We start from the raw sequence: 17,636 nt of genomic DNA, 5'->3' as shown, positions 1-17,636 counted from the left end.
TTCTGACTCAAAAAGTTAACTGCTCCTGTGGACAAAGCAGCCAACAAATGATTCATCTGAAATGTGGACAGCGCCAGAGGAGGCAACCATCACACAAGCTTTCCTTCCCCATTTAGGTTTCTGTCTCTGCCCAGAAATAACCCTTAATGCTTTGACATTTTTGGTAGCTCTTGAGGAAGTGCACTTGTGTTCCCCACTGGCATAAGTGTTGCCAAAATGACCGATGATGGTGATTTGTGTCCATTCTAAAACTAGGCCTGTAAGAGAAAGAGGGGCCCCTAACCCACACCCCTCAACAAGAAAAAACAACCCCACCATAATCGGCCAATAATTCCGGCACCACTTTGATTAGTCAACCCTGGACAGAGGTGCTGTGACGCTGTACGTACTGTTTTGAATTTCAGGTAGCGTGCAACTCCAATGCATCCAGTCATTTTCCATGTGAAGCATCAACCAGTTCTTAACATATTATGTGATGTAAAATGAGTTTGTAGGCATATGACGAAGTGCCTGGTGCTGGCGATAGTCCGAATTCAAACAAATGAAAGTGGACCATCATGTTTATATCATGAATATAGCTTGTGTGACATAAATTATTATTAAAACATTGTTATTGTATTCAGATTAACCATTTCGTTGTTAAAAATGCATTTAAGGCTTTAGGGGCTGCTAGCTTGTTAGGCTGCTTGTAGTAACTTACCACTGATATTAGCAACTAGCTAACTTGCTTTGATAATGGCAACCCACACTAGCTGCTAGCATTGATGCTGTAAATGAATATGGCAGAATAAATACACTGTAGATGTATGTTTTGCTGTGTAACATTAATGCCTTTCAACAGCAACACTGTACATTTTTGTTCCTTTCATCCAAAAACCGATGAGGAGTTTTCTGACCGTCCCGGCTGTGGGTCGGCTTGGAAGGCTGTGGCCCTATTCCGGATCTCACTGCCGGGTCGATGGCAGAGTACCAAGTGTACCTCTCCCCACAAAAAAGGGAGACAATTTATCATTTCTCAGAGCACTAATTAACTGTGTATATGTATTACTGATCAAATCTATCAGTAAGTGTTTGTTGGATTGAGGTTCTGCATATTTAATCTGATATTTAATGAGTTATTTCTTAGAAAGGATATATTTTCTTAATATGTTGTTTTGATGTTTGAGACATGAACCGATTAAATAGTTCATAAAATTTAGGTCTCCTTTTATGAGTGACAAGAGAGAAGTGAGTTTATTTTGTGGAGAGTTTCACTGCAAGAAATAATTGCTGATTACACATCTATAACAGCTGATGATGTCCAATAACATGCTGAGAGTCAACTAGCCACTTGACTGGCAAGTTAGTTAGGCACCAATTATTAATATTTACTTGAGACAAATTTAAAATTCAGGCATATGTGGAGCAGTGACATTCGCCAAAGAACACATTCATCATCTTTTTGCTGTACACTTGTGGTGACCACAGCATGGTAAGTGATCAGCAGCATGGTTAAACAGAAAGATGGGATGTATCTGTAACAGTGATGAGTGGGTAGCAGTAAAGGGGTTACCGAGATGGCTTGTTTTGACAGAAAGAAGGTGGAAAGTGTCTTAACAGAATTTTGCAAAAAAAAGGAAAAAAATTTAAGAATTGAGAGCAATGACATGCCAAATGTATGGGGTAATGACAAGTTCAATTTAGGCTAATAAGCCAAAATAACTAAGGTTTTAGGTAACAAATATTTTATAGAATTATCACAGAAAAAAATTCAGCCCTTTTTTCTTTAAATTAATAACATCTTTTTTCATAATTCTGATAAAAGATCTCAGTACAAGCACAGCTCTGTAGGAGTGTTTTGACGTATTCTGTGCAGTAGCAATGGAAGGTGCCCTGTGTAATGTTTAATCTGTGTTGACTATGTAGTCCGAAAATGGCAATTCTCTATTTCTCTATTTCTCTCTTTCAACAAAATGATTAGAACAATTATAATCATAGAAAAACATTGTGCCTATGTATAGATGCATTGTTTGTGCAAATAAAGTTTTTAGTCACTATTTGAGTGCTGTGGATTTGTTGAAATTGTGCTTTTATTCTGGAAAAAAAATCGGACCGGAAATCTTCTAGTTCTGACTGGTGGAACACAGGCATTAACATTCCATTATTTCTCAAGGATCATTTGAGGCAATATGGCATGATTCACGGATATAAGGCTGTGCATCTGAAATGCATTCAAGCTGGCTACATGGTGACTCAAGACACAGTCAGACAACTGTCAAAACTACAATCATTCATGTTCTTAAAATGCCCTTAAGACACTCATAATCCAGCAGTGTGCACGTATCTCCGCCTGGATTTATCAAGATCATTATCTCAGAATTATGAGATCTTTTCTCAGAATTATGGGAAAAGATGTCATTAATAAAAAAAACAAAATAAAAAAAACAGTAGGCACGACGCCTTGTTGACTGAAGGACACAGTTGAGAATATACACTAATAAAAGCAGAACTGTCACTGGACAATGAAACCAATTTTAAAAAAACTAAAATTATGTGGTATTTCCCCATTAACGTCTTTCTGAGGTTGAAACTCTGCCATCTGGTAAAAAGTGAAAGCTAGAGATTTCCCAACCAGACAGCTGGCCGTGAAAATTAGGGGAAAACTAGTTTCTCTCCTCTGATATGCAAATTTAATAAGAACTCATATTTAGCTCCCTGTTTCGTGAGCTGACACTCTCTCTCCCGCAAAGCCCCCCTAGTGAGATAAGGACTCTTCTCAAAACTCCATGCCAAACCACTTATTCAGAGAGAAAAAAACGTGCAAATTGCGCTCATCCCCTGCCAGATAATCCAACAAGCACAGTCAACTCATCCATGGCTGCTGACAGCTCATTTTAATAATTTTGAATACAATATATATATATACAGTATATTCTGAATTGCTCATCCAGATTTGGCTACCACACAATTAGGGTAGAGGGTAAACAAATGAGTGGGCCTCCTAATTCTACCACACAAAATATTTGCACATTTCTTCAACAGATAAAACAAGTAGCACTGTCTGTAGGCAATGACCTACTTAAAAAGTTAGCACTTAAATGAGGGGGATGAATTGATGCTTCTCATAAGGGGGAGGCTTTCTCATGTACATAATTTCTAGACACCCATGCAATCAGAATTCATTTTGACTATTGGCTCAGGCTTACATTCCACTGATTTCACCCTCACTCCCCCTCTCCAATCCCCATCCTGCTGATGGTGGGGAGGCCTTGGCGGGCAGCATGTGGTGGTCCAGCCTAAGGCTTATGCAACTCCTGCAGGAATTTTTGATTTTCAAGTGTATCACTTGGCTGCAGGCCTAAAACACTGCCATGAAGCTACTTGCCTTGCTCTTGCGCCCTGATTAATATTTATGCAAAGCTCTGCCGCTTGTTAGGGTGTTGGACGAGGGCAGTGTCGTCTCACACGGGCTGAGAACCACATGGCCCTTGAGGTTGAGAATCTACAATGGGAGGAGGATACTGAAACTATGGAGAGGATGGTCCCTTACTACTAGCTACAGATCCCTTTCTAGCAGCTACAGTTGTGCTACAGAGTTTGCCCTTCCTCTTGTATACTTTCACCAAAATTAGTGGTAGGCATAATAGCAGTGGTGCCATAATTCATTTTCTAAATTGGACCATGGATGAGGAGACAACGAAAATGCAATGAGGTTGACACACAAACTGGGGCTGCTTGCACCATAACACTGCTCCATCTGCCTGCGTGTCAAGGCAATGTAGCTGTTGCCCATGAAAACAATTTACTGTTATGATCAAAACAGGCCGACAGGTTACACTGGAAATACGCAATGTTCAAAATTGAGTGGTCCTTCACATATGTGTCCTTTACAAAAGGGCTATTCACATTGTAGTCAGCCCATAGCTAAGAGCATTCTTTCTGGGAACCATCTTAGCTGCAGGCAGACCTTTTCAGTAAAATGAGGACTGGCTCAAAAGCCAAGGAAAAAAGCATCAATCCATAACGTCAACCATTATCAAAGGATGCTTTTTTAGGTTCAGAGTATCCAGCTACAAACATTTCCGAGAAATGGTGAGAAAATATAATGGTTTATTCTCCATTTTTCTGCATCACCGCCCCTGCGCCCTCCCCTCCCAGACTCACTCTGACGTTAAACAGAGGGATTATGATGATTGCATTTAAATCCCAAAGAGAACACTTGTGTAGGAAAATTGCTTTATGTCCTTTCTAATATCTTGCCATCACATCAAGGTCTGAGAATGACATGAACTCTTTTCAGGCAAAAAGAAAGATTGAGGTTTTGAATAAGCTGCTCATGCTTGAGGACCCGCAGAAGCCTGAGGTTTCAACACAGGAGAGCACTTAACAGTTCATAATGGAGAAAAAATCTTCCATCTTTTGCCTTTCATCATTCCATCTTTTGCATTATAGCATGAGCATTGCTCATGTAGAACAGCATATTGTCATACAACTCTACATGCACCACAGCAGCTAAGCAGGCCTACATCAAATTTTGTTGTACTGCTGCCAATGTAATTACTATGTTCTTTCAGTGAGCATTTGTAGTGAGTATATACACATCAACTGGAACAATTCTTTCAATAGAAACTAATAGTCATCTCTGCTTGTGTAGATTAAGAATAATTTGTATGTATGTAACACCTACTATGAACTAACATCTGTTGTGCTTACCATTTAATTGCCATTATCTATGAAAATAAACCTGTTCAAATTACCATGCAATGCATCAAAAGAGTCACTTGAGAGATGGAGATCAGAAAGAAACATTGCATAAGGACTTGACAAAAATCGTTTTTTGGCAAGGTTCTGTTTTTTGCTAAATGTGTGGGGTGACAAAATCTTTGAACTTTATTTGAAGATATTATCAATGGGTTTTTGTATCAGACGACAGCCTCCAGTATCCTAAGGCAACAGCTGACACTACCTGCAATTTTATTTCAATTAATATTGTTTTCATTCTATCATTACAACAAATCATCTCTAAATAAAATAAGAAAACATTCTGGTCACTTGTTTGTTGAGTCAGAAAATAGTACTTGACCATGAGGGAACATTGTAGTAGTTTTCACAGAGGGCGGGTTTTGGGAACCAAAAAACAAAAAGAAAAAAACAGAGTAAGACTGCGCTTTGACCCTGCCTGCACCGAGTCCTACACTGGTTCCAATGGGACACGCACAATTAAAATATTCTTGATGTGAGATTTGAGCTTTTAACTCCAACTTTATTTGGGGTTGCATTCTCTTTAATCATATAGATCATAAGAGCATTACTGCCTGAAACTCATTATTTACTGTGGCTGCCGTTTTCATATAACACACTGATCCAAGAGACATGTGAGTAATTGGAGGGACAGTAAACCCACAGCAAGGAAAACTTCTCAAGCATTTGACGATTACGAGTAATGAACACATGCCATAACATCAAATAATCAGATATAAATGTCATTTACCTTGAGGACTTCCCCGCGTTTGAAACTAAGCTCATCATCAGCAGTGGCTTTGAAATCGTATTTGGCAATGGCCTCCATAGTTCTCGTAGCTTGCTGAGAACCTGTTTGGCTTTAATTGTGTGTTTCAGGGACTGACTCAAAAAATAAAAACACAGATCCAGGATTCTGTGGTCAGCTGCTTTTCTCCGAGTCTCTCCTCCCGTCTATGACCCGTTCCTTTAGGGCTTAGACCTCACATAAAGGTCACAGTAAGGTACCTGCAAACAAGAGCAAAGATACTCAATCAGGACAATCAAAAACAGTACAAATTACCCAGATAAGCATCTGTCTAATGATCTAGGCTAAGTGTAGAGTAATTGCACAAGGGAGGATCACTGGTTTTCAGTGTGGTCCTTGTTCAGTGCAGACTCTACCCCGAGATGTCCATAAGAACAACACACACACTAAATCACAAAGAAAACCTAGTCAGGGTGTGTGCTTGTATCTGCTGCACTCCAGTTTGTTTGGCAGTAAGTGACAGTTGGCAAGTAGTAAATGCAAACAAGTTAGAGGATAAACTGGAACGAAATGTGGGAAGACAACTGAAGTGTGCTACTCAAGTAGAAATGCTGATACTTAGTCAAAATTGTACTCAACGATGTGAAAATACTTCTCTATGAAGTGATTACAGTATAGAGTAGATAAGAAATTTCTAAAAAGTTACTTAAAACATTAAGATTAAGATGGCCCAAATAATCACCACCCACAATATACATTAACTTCGCTGTTTTGGCCTGAAAATATATAGCCTAATATATTGAAAATATATGGAAAAATCTGAATCTGATCAGTCACTATTAACACCAACCAAATTACAATGAATAAGCCTGGCTAACACCTTGTCAAAATACTGCCACTGGCCAAGGAAATGAATTATGTTGGATTAATGACTGGTATACAGTTTAATGTTTACTCAGATAGCGAGAGTATATTATGCCCGAGTAGGTAAAAGCACAGACTTAAAAAAATACTCAGTAGTGACATAAAACAGAAAATCTCAAGTAATTATGGCAACTTTCTTTGAAAAAGAAAAAAAAACAACGAGACGACGGGATGATCCTAAAAGGTCATAGCACTATTACTATTGGTTATCTCCACTGTTAAACCGATTTGAAAAGGGGTCACAGTCTGCATGGTCTAGCTGCTGCTACTCCTGTCATCATTAATCACAGGACAAGAGTGGGGATTGAGACAAATTTGCACCAAGGTTCACTACAATCTGTGACAATTCCCACAGATAGTGGAACATATTTGACAGCCAGCCCGTCTAGCAAGCTAGTAGCCTACTTAAACAAGCATAGCTCACAGCGAAAAATTGGTTAAACCTACCTTACTGATTTAAATGGATAAAGCTGTCTCATTACGTTAGCTAATTAAATGCTGCCGTTCAGTTCTAACAGTTTCAAACTAATCCAACAACAGTGCGTCTAGCAAAGCGTTAGATTTGAATTCGCAGGCCAGTGAACAACAAAATGTTGTACGAAATGAACAAATTGATGCCAGTTTATGATTGCAAATGTTTAGCTTCCATGCAATTTCTTCCCATAACAGTCCAGAGGACGACTATTTCGTAATGGATCAATTTAGAGAACAGAATGAAACCAAATATGCAGGGCATTTCTTCTAGCTATATTCTTGTTTGTGAAGTGGTTGACAGTATAAACCATAACACCTGAATACATTTCGTTCAATCACATATCTTTAATGTCCCACCAGGGAGGATTTCGGTTTCATCCAGGGTTTAAAACAACACAATATACACAAAACCACATCAAGCCATGACCACAGTAACGTTACTCAAGACAAACGGACAACAAAACATGTCAGTGATAGAAGCAGTAAAAGCAAAACTTAATGCAAAGGGGAGCTGATGTGCAAAAGGGGCAGGCAGAGTGCAATGTATTTTTCCTTTAGGATCTATAAACTTCTCGTGAAATGGAAAAACATCCCCACGACTATCAAAATGCCATTTGGGCAATAAACCGCGCCTGTTTCGGTGAGTTTACACCGTTTTTACGCCAGTTCGATTGGATCGATTCCGTTCCAGCAAACAGACTGCGCCCAGTGTTCTAGAACGCTGGAGCTAGCTTTCTGGCTAACGGTCAGTTAGCGGTAACTGCCAGGCAGTATCGCAATCAAACTTAACCTCATCAAATAAGACAACAGGCAAAAGAAAGATGTCAACACTCAACATGAGGGTATCATTTCAACTGAGCTGTTTATTGACATGAAAGGCCTACTAGCTAGCTTCACGCTAGCAAATGTGAAAAAGACGAAAACACCTTTTTTCATACCGCAGGCTGTTGCTAGCTTGGCTGCACAGTTAGCCTAGCTACCGAACTTAGCTAGCCTGCGTCGTCAAAGGAAACAGTACGCAACTTTTGTGTAAGCGGAACGTGTAAAGCAAACTCACCACTCCAGAAATTCCGTTTAGATGCCACCTCTGTGTTAAGTAAAACGCTTTAGTGTTATTATCCACTTCTTGTTTTCTCTTGAGAGGTAAAAAACGATGTACGTCTGTTTTCGCTTACACCCCGAACTGGGAGCCTAAATCTAGCTACTAGCATAAGGTTAGCGACGTTTATTTCCGCTTCCTTCCACAACGCTGGGAGGGGGGCTGCCTGCTGTTGTGACTGGAACTCCTCCCTGTCAGTCTGTGCAGTGTCTGGCAAACCCACTAACGTTACATTCAGAGGTGTCGACTGTCACCAACTGGCTTGCATAATATTTCTTGTCTCACCAAATAATGTAGGTAAACTTTATCTCTTTGACAGGTGCCCAAGACATTTCTACCAGCCATGCCATAAGACACATACATACATACATACATACATACATACATACATACATACATAGCCTACATAGCCTACATACATACATACATACATACATACATACATACATACATACATACATATATGCATGTGGATTAACTTGTTTGATTCAGTTAGATTAAAATTAGAGAGGGATAAAAACACGTAAACTAAGCAAAGGTCATCTTTTCTACAGGTTCTAGTTTTATGGACATAAAAGTGTATTATAAGTGTAGTCAACGGTGATTGTGCTAGCTGGTAATTGTACAGCAGGGCCCGGGATAGACTTGTTTTTGCCAATAAGTGGGCTATTTGCTCGTCTATTTTTGTTTGCTGTTTTAGACATCTGTTCTTAGTTCTGACCATTTATCTCTGGCAACTGAGACATGCGAATACCTTGAAAAGGGCGACACCTGGTGGAAAAGCTTAACCTTACGAGAAACAGTGATACTAATCTTAAAATACATTTTAGAAGGATACTATACAATTATCACAGCAAATCACAGCAAAAATCCATATCGGAATATTATTTTAGGAATGTATAGGGATAGCCTATTATAGAGAGATCTATAGTGATACCAAGCCTATATGAGATAAAAACAAATACCATAAAATACCATTAGGTCACTCAATATTGAGTGTCACCAACACACTTTAGACTAAGTGAGAGATTTTTTTTTTAGCGGCTGTTACAACGGTGTGAAGTGAAATATAAAAGTGCAATAAGTGGCCATATATTACTTATTTCAGACGGAACAGAGAAGCACAGAAGTTTGTAGGGCATTTTATTCTTAGCATCAAAACTACCAGCTACACACAAGTATCAGCAATATTTCTAACTTTCTGGCCGTGTCTATGTTTATCATGGTATTGCTGGATTTAATCTTACTGCAAATGAAATCAGTAGCCTAAGAGTAGTACATTTTAGAAGGATAGAGACAAATGTCACAACATTTTAAAAAAAATATTATGCACCTACAATAGGTCAACTATTTTACCACATAAATCCTATAGTAGGCTCATATTATAGAAGATAGGCTACAATTACCGTAAGATAAGGTCACTATAAACTCGAAGAGACACACTATTTAGCTATATGAAAGTTAGAGAAAGGCTTGGGCTGAGTCTACCAGGTAGGCGATTCCATGAAATCGGTGCCTCCTCCAGAATATGTCATTTTAAACCAAAGCTGCAAGAAAAGTATAATTAAAAAAAGCTTTCTATAAACAGTGGATAAAAAAAGACCTGCATTTTGATGAAAATAAATTGCTTCTGACCATTTTGAAGAATCACAGCAGCATCACCCAAATATCCTCTCTCTCTCTCTCTCTCACTCTCTCTCTCTCTCTCTCTCTCTCTCTCTCTCTCTCTCTCTCTCTCTCTCTCTCTCCTCTCTGCATGAGAGAGAAAGATTAAAAAAAAAAATTTTCAAAATGGTAGAAGCTTAGGTTCAATCCTAACTGGCAACAGTAACTTTGTTCTCTGGAGAGTAAATCAAAAAGAAATTATGAAAAAAAAAAAAAAAAAAAATTTGACTGTTACACATTGATCTACGAAAAGAAAATGCTCACTTGTAGTATATCAAGAGGCTTTTACGCACGGTGCGTATTGGGTCTGGTGCGCGCATGCTTTAGTAAGGTGGTGCGATATCTGGTGTCGCCTCAGACTGCTGCGCTACATGTGTCTGAGTGTGTCAGGGGGACGCAGCAATACGAGGTCTATGGTCTCTGTACGTTGTAGTCTTTATGTACATTGATGATATCTTTTTGGATATCTGTCAAATCCATACATTTTAGGGTACTTAAAATGTATAATAGTCTGCAAACACTGCAGACTATTTCAGAGCAACGCTGCCAGAGCCCTAAGATTTATGTCAAACTTTGAGATGGACTTTGACTCGAATTCATCTTTCTCATCCCTCAGTTCGTCCGAGAGTCCAGTACAAGGTAAGTTATTTGTTTCTTCTCTTTTTTGAATTGTGTATAGCTTGACTTTTAATGAACGCAATGAGCCCTATGTCACAATAATAAAAACATTGTTATAAAAAAGTCACTACGAATAGCCTGGCGTTATCCAGTCCAAATAATATGTACTGCATAGGATTAGGTCACATATGATAGTCACTATCCACAGTTGAAAACTGATGCATTGTTGTGTTATTAAAGTCTTTCAAATTAGAGATGGGGTTGCGCTATTTTTGAGCAAATGTTGACGAATATTTATCATTCCCAATAGATATTAGTGTGCAGCGCTTGTCCGATATTAAAATGCCTTTATCTTGGACGAGCAGTCAGAAGGGCCCATTGGTCAGTGCAAGCTTGTTTCATTTTGATTTCATCAAATGCAGCACCTTAGGCTACAAAGGAAACTAAAAGGCTGGGATATCTATGGAAATAAGTACAGGCAATAGAAAATGTGTTACAAGAGTGTGTTATAGCCTATAACTGACAGCAAACATTGTGTCTGTATCTTTTCACCAGAAAATGAGCAGTCCTACAACAATGTGCTCATGCCGAGCATCTTTGGTGTCATCTGCTTCTTTGGGATCTTTGGAAACTGCATTGTCATCTACACCATTGTGAAGAAGACCAAGTTCCGTGCCCAGCAAACAGTACCAGACATCTTTATTTTCAGTCTGTCCATCGTGGACCTCCTCTTCCTCCTCGGCATGCCCTTTCTCATCCACCAGCTTGTGGGCAACGGCTCCTGGTGCTTTGGTGGCACCATGTGCACTGTCATCACTGCGCTCGATTCCAACAGTCAGATTGTCAGCACTTACATCCTTACTGTAATGACCTTGGATCGCTACCTGGCCACCGTCCATCCCATCCGCTTCAACCATATTCGGACCCCCTTCATGGCTGGGGCAGCAGTTGCGCTGGTGTGGGTGTTCTCTCTGGTCTCCATTACCCCGGTCTGGATGTACGCAGGCCTCATGCCTCTCAAGGACGGCTCAGTCGGCTGTGCGCTCCTGCTGCCCAACCCCGCCACAGATACATACTGGTTCACCCTATACCAGTTCTTCTTGGCCTTCGCTCTGCCTCTGGTGGTCATCTGTGTGGTCTTTTTCAAGATTCTCCAAAACATGTCAGCCACAGTGGCTCCCCTGCCCCAGCGCAGCCTGAGGGTGCGTACGCGCAAGGTGATCCGCATGGCAGTGGCCATATGCCTGGCATTCTTCATTTGCTGGGCCCCCTACTACATCCTGCAACTGGCCCACCTGGGGGTACAGCGGCCTACCTTTGCTTTCCTGTACGCCTACAACATCGCTATTAGCATGGGCTATGCCAATAGCTGCATTAACCCATTCCTCTACATCGTGTTGAGCGACACCTTTAAGAGGCAGTTCATCGTGGCCATTCGGCCAACCCACAGGGCGTTCAGAGTTGCCCCAGCTGTGGCTGATGCCAGTATGACTCTGAGGATGGCACCGGACAGCTCTCATCCATCTCACTCCCAGTCATCCAGGGAACTACGTCAAAACATGCTGCCTGTCACTGTGGCTGTGCACTGAGGTGGGCAGCTAACTGTAGAGCAGCCATACATTTAGTTTTGACAGCCACCATTGCCAAGAAAGAGCCATCAGCTACCGCTGCACTTAGGGATTGGCTTAAGCAACATGTTAACATGAAGACAGTATGAAGGAGGAATTTCCACATGATTGTACTGGACTGTATGTGCTGATATAAAACATAATGTGGCATTGAATGACATCAATCATTTTGTATGTATTTTACAGGGTACTTGATTTTTTTGGGTCAGCAAGGCATAGAAAATGAGAAAACCAAGTCAAACCATATTCAGCAATGGCCAACAAATAGCACTGGCCAATTCAGAAGAGGACATCATTATTCAAACCAGTGAAAGCACTTTTACTGTGGGTGACTAATTCGTTTAATTCATTGGAATCTTCTGAATACATTTGCTTTAATTTATTTTCCCATTAACATTTTAAATTGCCAATAAGATGATAGTAATTTTCACAATGAGCTAAAATGGCTTGTCATTTCTCATATTCATAGTAATATAATAATAATTTCCCCCTATTTTAACACTGCACAGCCAGTAGAAAATCCAAACTGCCACCTTGCAAAGGAAAATGAGAGGAGATAACTCTGTGTTAATAGAGAAATTCCTCTGTGTTAATTTACACAGCAGTTTAATTAACCTAGCTCACTTTATGCACCTCACTTGGATGTGCAGAATGTAACCTTGGTTCCGGACCTTGAAATAATAATTTTCACAATCAATTGGTTATAACATTAGTTAAATGTGTTGTTATGATATAATCAATGCTGTTAGATTGCAGAATTTATTGTACATGTCATGACACTTTGACCACTTATGTGATATTAGTCCTGACAGCCATGGCACTACCTGTGAAGTGGATAGCACATCCACAGCCAAAATCTTCAGAGGTAGCTTCGAAGAAGCCTTCGCTTGATCCATCTGTCTGGAATCTATCCAACATGTATACTGCAGCAGCCACTGCAGCATATCATTTCTCAAATGTTGTAAAAAGAGTCTAATTTTGACATATTGTAGCTCAAACCTTGTGTCTTTCAAAGAACTGTTTGCCAGATCATTCCTTGCAAATTCGGACAGCTGACAAAACAAATTTGAAGTGTGTTCAGGGGTGGAACACCAGTGCAGCAACAGTACACAGCTGCAGGCTTTGCATGTAGTAAGCAATGGGATTTCTATGATGACTACATCTTTTTTTAATATTGTTTTTATAGTTTTCACTGCAGAAAATGATGATCCATTCTTATATTACACTGAATAACTGGTCATCTTCTTTCTAGACATGCAAGGCAGTCTCATCTACCTGTATTACCCATACTGACATTGTATCTACAGTATGGGGCCATTTGACTTGTGATGCTGTGATGTAATTATTTGTTGTTGCGTGTTAACCTTGGAGTGTTTAATTGGGCATCTTTAATACTATTAATGTCTATGATGAGGTGCTGCCTGTACTGCTGTGACCTCTGTGGAAAGTTCTTCCTTGACATGTACATTGTCTAATGTATGCTTTAAGTGGCTAGTCCTACTCCAGGACTGTGGGCTTTGCTATGTTCAAAACTACAAGATTTGGTTTTATTACTGAGAGGTCAAATTCAGTTTACGCTTAATAAGAAGCTGTGTTGTATGTAAATGTAATGTATTAGGGAGATTGGTTGGCAATCCCTCTGTCTTCAGAATGACATGTTTGTGTTGTAAGATCAATTGAGGATCATCTTGCTTCTGTAAGCTTTCATGTAAACAATACATATGATTATATAATGAGTAAGTGTCAATAAAGTGTTGAATTAAATGCAAAGTTCTCCAGTAAATTGCACACAAGGCTATATATTAAGTAAACAGGGAAACAATTCAACCAGAAGCAACGGCGTTTGTGAAGTGAACAGGATGAAGTGTGGTGTTATGTGTTTCTTCAGCTTTTCACAATAGGAACACTGAGCGGTTAGTGTCAGATGGCAGGAGTAGAAGTAGCACTCATTATCTTTAAGACAGAGTGGAGTGGAATGAAGTCGTGATTAAATGGCATTCTCAGGATGATAAATGCTTGTTTTATGGTTTAAAAGAGCAGTTCTCTCTTCTTTCCCCCCTGCATACATAACGTACGCGTACAACTTATTGGCAGCATATCAACAAATAAAGGTAGATTGGAATTGCATTTATAATAGGGCAGTTCATTGTAAGTTATCATCAGCTCAAATAAACTGAATACCAAATGATATTCCCATGTCAGTAGATAGGCTACATACATGTTTTTCTGTGCTTGTATTTCACATTCACAGCTTTGTGTTCAATTTGTGTGACTCTGAGGATTCAAGATTTAAAGTCAGGATTTATGTTCTTAGACAGTTTCACAAGTGGACATGTATGAATAGGAGATGTTACAACATTGAGTACCCAGCTGGCCTGCATCAGGATATGAACTCATTCAAGCAATATTCCCTTTATGTCCACACACACACACACACACACACACATGCACACACACGCACACAGGTTAATAAGACAACACAGAGTGTGCTTGCACAGATCTGACATCCCGTCGGTTCAGAGGGATGAGGCTTACATTATGTACTTGCAAAATCATGAGTTTAAAACCAGTGACGATTGTGTTTTCCCACATTATTAGACAGACATGTATGGATTATATTTTTGGGTGGATTTATGTTTTAAGTCCAACACGTCAGTTAAGTGTGGAGTCTGCAAAACATGTTGACACTTGGAGGAGGTCTTGCCGCTCTGTATAATGACACCTTGAAATGCTCCCCCGTATCTCTTGGCAGTTTTACCACCTTTGAAATCCTTAGCTTTATAATTCATGATAAGACTTGCATACTGTGTATCTATTTATAGATCTCCTAAGTTTAACCCTGATTTTATTCAGAGCTTTTATAACTTATTGTGCCACAATATGATAGAGCTCTTATCCTTGGTGATTTTAATATACATGTTTGCTGTCCCACTTTCTGATTTTATTAAGCTGTATGAATCTTTTAATTTTGCTCAGGTTGTTAACGGGTCTAGACGCACCAAGGGTCATACTCTCAATCTGGTGCTTTCATTTGGTATAGCAGTGAATAATCTAAAATTGACAGACTTCCCTCCGTCTGACCGTAAAGCAGTGGGTTTCCAGCCCTCCCTTTCACCTCCTGCGCCCATGACCCCTTTTTTTGCATCCGCTCTCGCCCCCTCAACAGTACGTCAGCTCCTTGATTCTGCCAAGCTTTTCTGGCTGGTTGTTCTAGTGTCTCCTCATCTCTCCGTCGAGGACCTAGTCATGGATTTTAACAGTACATGTCTTCATATTTTAGATTCCATTGCACCTCTTAAAGAGAAAAGAGTGAAACACATGAATTTCCCCAAGGGGATCAATAAAGTACCATCTGATCTTTATAATTCCTCCCCTTGTCTTGATGGTCACACGAGATATATTAAAAGACACTCCACTGTAATGCAGATGATACCCAGTTATATGTCCCATGTAAACCTGCATCTGTCAATTTAACTCATATCATGTCCTGTGTTGCAGAAATTGAATGCTGGATGTCACAGAACTTCCTCCAGCTCAATGCTTCCAAATCCGAGATCCTTTTATCCGTCCCTTCCACTCAGAACTTGGCTGTCCGTCCTCTAATATAAGTCATTTTTAACCACTGCTGATCTTGAAAAAGTAATTCATGCTTTTATTTCATCTGGACTATTGCAACTCTCTGTATTCAGGGCTGAGCCAGAAGACAATCTCCGCTGCTGCTAGGCTCTTGACTTGTTCCAGGAGACAGGAACATATTTCACCCATCCTCGCTTCTCTTCACTGGCTGCCTGTAAGTTTTAGAATCGATTTTAAGATTTTATTGATAAGGTTTAAGGCTTTAGGGTCAGGCTCCTAGCTACATTTTAGATATGCTGGTCCCCGAAGGCCTTTAGATTTATCCCAATTATCCATTACAATGTGAATATTTGCAAACATGACCAACTCTCTCGCAGAGATAGAAACCAGGGGATCCATGCTGAGCTATGGCATCATCAAGACAAACTGCCTGCAGTTACCAGACACTCAGGTATTGATGTTATTTAGTCCTTTGTGTGTTGTTCTTATCTGTCTGTGCAAAAGTTGATGTTGAAAAGTGGAGACTTCGGCACAGTGGGATTAGGTGAAAAAAGTGATAACATCAACCAACATCTTTATGTAGTCGGTACAATTATCAGTGGAGCTGTAGAGTGGAATGATGTCATTGGTTAGGGGGTGAGGAAAACTCTCAGAAATATATTTCTAGTGTCTGTGTTATAGGACAAGGGTGTAGGAAAAACATGCTGAAATTCAGTGGTGTTTCCCTTTAATTAAGACCATTTCTGTGTCCTTGAGGCTCAGATAATTGGATATTTATGATAAAAGCAAAAAGCTGCACTGGGAATGTAATCTTTTTCAGGCTACTGAAAGAAAGAAAGAAAGAAAGAAAGAAAGAAAGAAAGAAAGAAAGAAAGAAAAAAGAAAATATGAGGATTTAGTTCACACAGCACATGTTGTGTGCAAGAAAAAGTCAGATACCGTGCTGTGTGAATTAGTTGAGAGAGAAGCTTCACTGCAACTCAAGGGATTAGGCTATTCCAGTAGGCTTAACCATAACCTTTAAATCCTCGGGACGCAGGTAAACAGATATGAGTTTTCATGGGCCTGCATGATGAAATGTTTAGAAATAAGCATGAGCAGTCCCCTGGAACAAACCTGCCTGATTCCGAAAAGAGCTTTCAGGTGAGGGAGACGATGTAATCAATGTATTTGCTCAACAGGAGCGGCAATATCAAACTCAGAGGGGCTACTCCCAAATGTGATAAATTCCACCCAATCATTCACATATGCCACTTTCAGTCTAGCGGTAAAGATGAGAAAAAGTTACCCAACTCATTGTGTCAGTCAGTTCACACCAGCCTCTGTGTGTGTGTTATAATATTATATTCTCCCTTTTCACCTCCTTACTCTTTTCTACTGACCATGAGGCATAAAACCTTCAAGGCCATTGCTGTATCTTTCTGGACATGCAGTTCACTCACATTTCTCCAAAATGATGAATTACTTGGTAAGAAATGCAATTCAAACACAGGCTGTTGCTGTCCAGTCAGGCCGTCCAGGAGACAGGGAACTGTAATTACAACACCATAATTAATTTTTCAAAAAGGGAGTGTTGTAGTCAGAAGAAAATGTTCCTCTTCACTAACCCGTCAATCTCAAACACTTCACTGACTCAGCAACTGGCATCAGACAAACTCTCCAGACTTTGCTCAGGGCCCAAAGTAGCATACAAGTGCATAGTATTCAAATTGTTTGCCTTGTTTTGGGATGTGCTTTCTTTTTCCAATTTGAATATTCCTATGGACTAATCTGAAGATTGCATTATTGCCAATCAATTTTTGTGATGGATTTATGCACTGTATGACGAATAACTCTCAAACTGTACTTATTCACCCATGAATGAAATCAGTGGACACAGTAGGGTGTGGATTATCTGTAGTGGAATAAGTAGGCACACATGGGATGGGATGGCGTTTAAGCTATATATATAAACTCTGCTTCAGTTGTGGTGTTTTCATGCTCTGATGAAGGTCCATATAGGATCGAAACGCTAGTGCTCAATAAATAATTGTCTGTGTTGCAAGAGCAGTATGGGAACTTTATTCTATGATTACACAAGCCGGGGCCTTTATTCCTACGCACCTGCACTAAGAGGATTGGATGTGCAGGTTCCTCTACTTATGTCAATGACAGGCCACCATGAATGTTAATGTTGATGTCATTG

The 17,636-nt window shown here is 39.8% G+C and overlaps 2 protein-coding genes across 2 annotated transcripts in view; one reads left to right on the top strand and one right to left on the bottom strand.

The window, feature by feature from the left end:
* grb2b (growth factor receptor-bound protein 2b) overlaps positions 1-8,078 on the bottom strand; it is a 39,453-nt gene extending 31,375 nt beyond the window's left edge. Inside the window, exons 1-2 of the mRNA XM_071912275.2 lie at positions 7,923-8,078; positions 5,471-5,727 (exon numbers count right to left, since the gene is read on the bottom strand). Coding sequence (XP_071768376.1) covers positions 5,471-5,548 — 78 coding nt within the window. The 5' untranslated portion in view covers positions 5,549-5,727; positions 7,923-8,078. The remainder of the gene's footprint in view (positions 1-5,470; positions 5,728-7,922) is intronic.
* Positions 8,079-10,807: 2,729 nt separating this feature from the next.
* mchr1b (melanin-concentrating hormone receptor 1b) lies at positions 10,808-11,836 on the top strand. The gene has a single exon (XM_071912268.2). It carries the CDS (start codon positions 10,832-10,834, stop codon positions 11,834-11,836), a length of 1,005 nt encoding a protein of 334 aa, XP_071768369.2. The 5' UTR covers positions 10,808-10,831.
* The last annotated feature ends 5,800 nt before the right edge of the window (positions 11,837-17,636 follow it).

This window comes from Centroberyx gerrardi, chromosome 7 (genome assembly GCF_048128805.1).
Source record: "Centroberyx gerrardi isolate f3 chromosome 7, fCenGer3.hap1.cur.20231027, whole genome shotgun sequence".
NCBI classification, from domain to species: Eukaryota; Metazoa; Chordata; class Actinopteri; order Beryciformes; family Berycidae; genus Centroberyx; species Centroberyx gerrardi.
The sequence above is the reverse complement of the archived record's forward strand: the minus strand, read 5'-3'. Positions and strand labels throughout refer to the sequence as shown.

Bases quoted from the DNA above. Each gene is read 5' to 3' on its own strand.
- mchr1b (XM_071912268.2), top strand. From the start codon at position 10,832: ATGCCGAGCATCTTTGGTGTCATCTGCTTCTTTGGGATCTTTGGAAAC.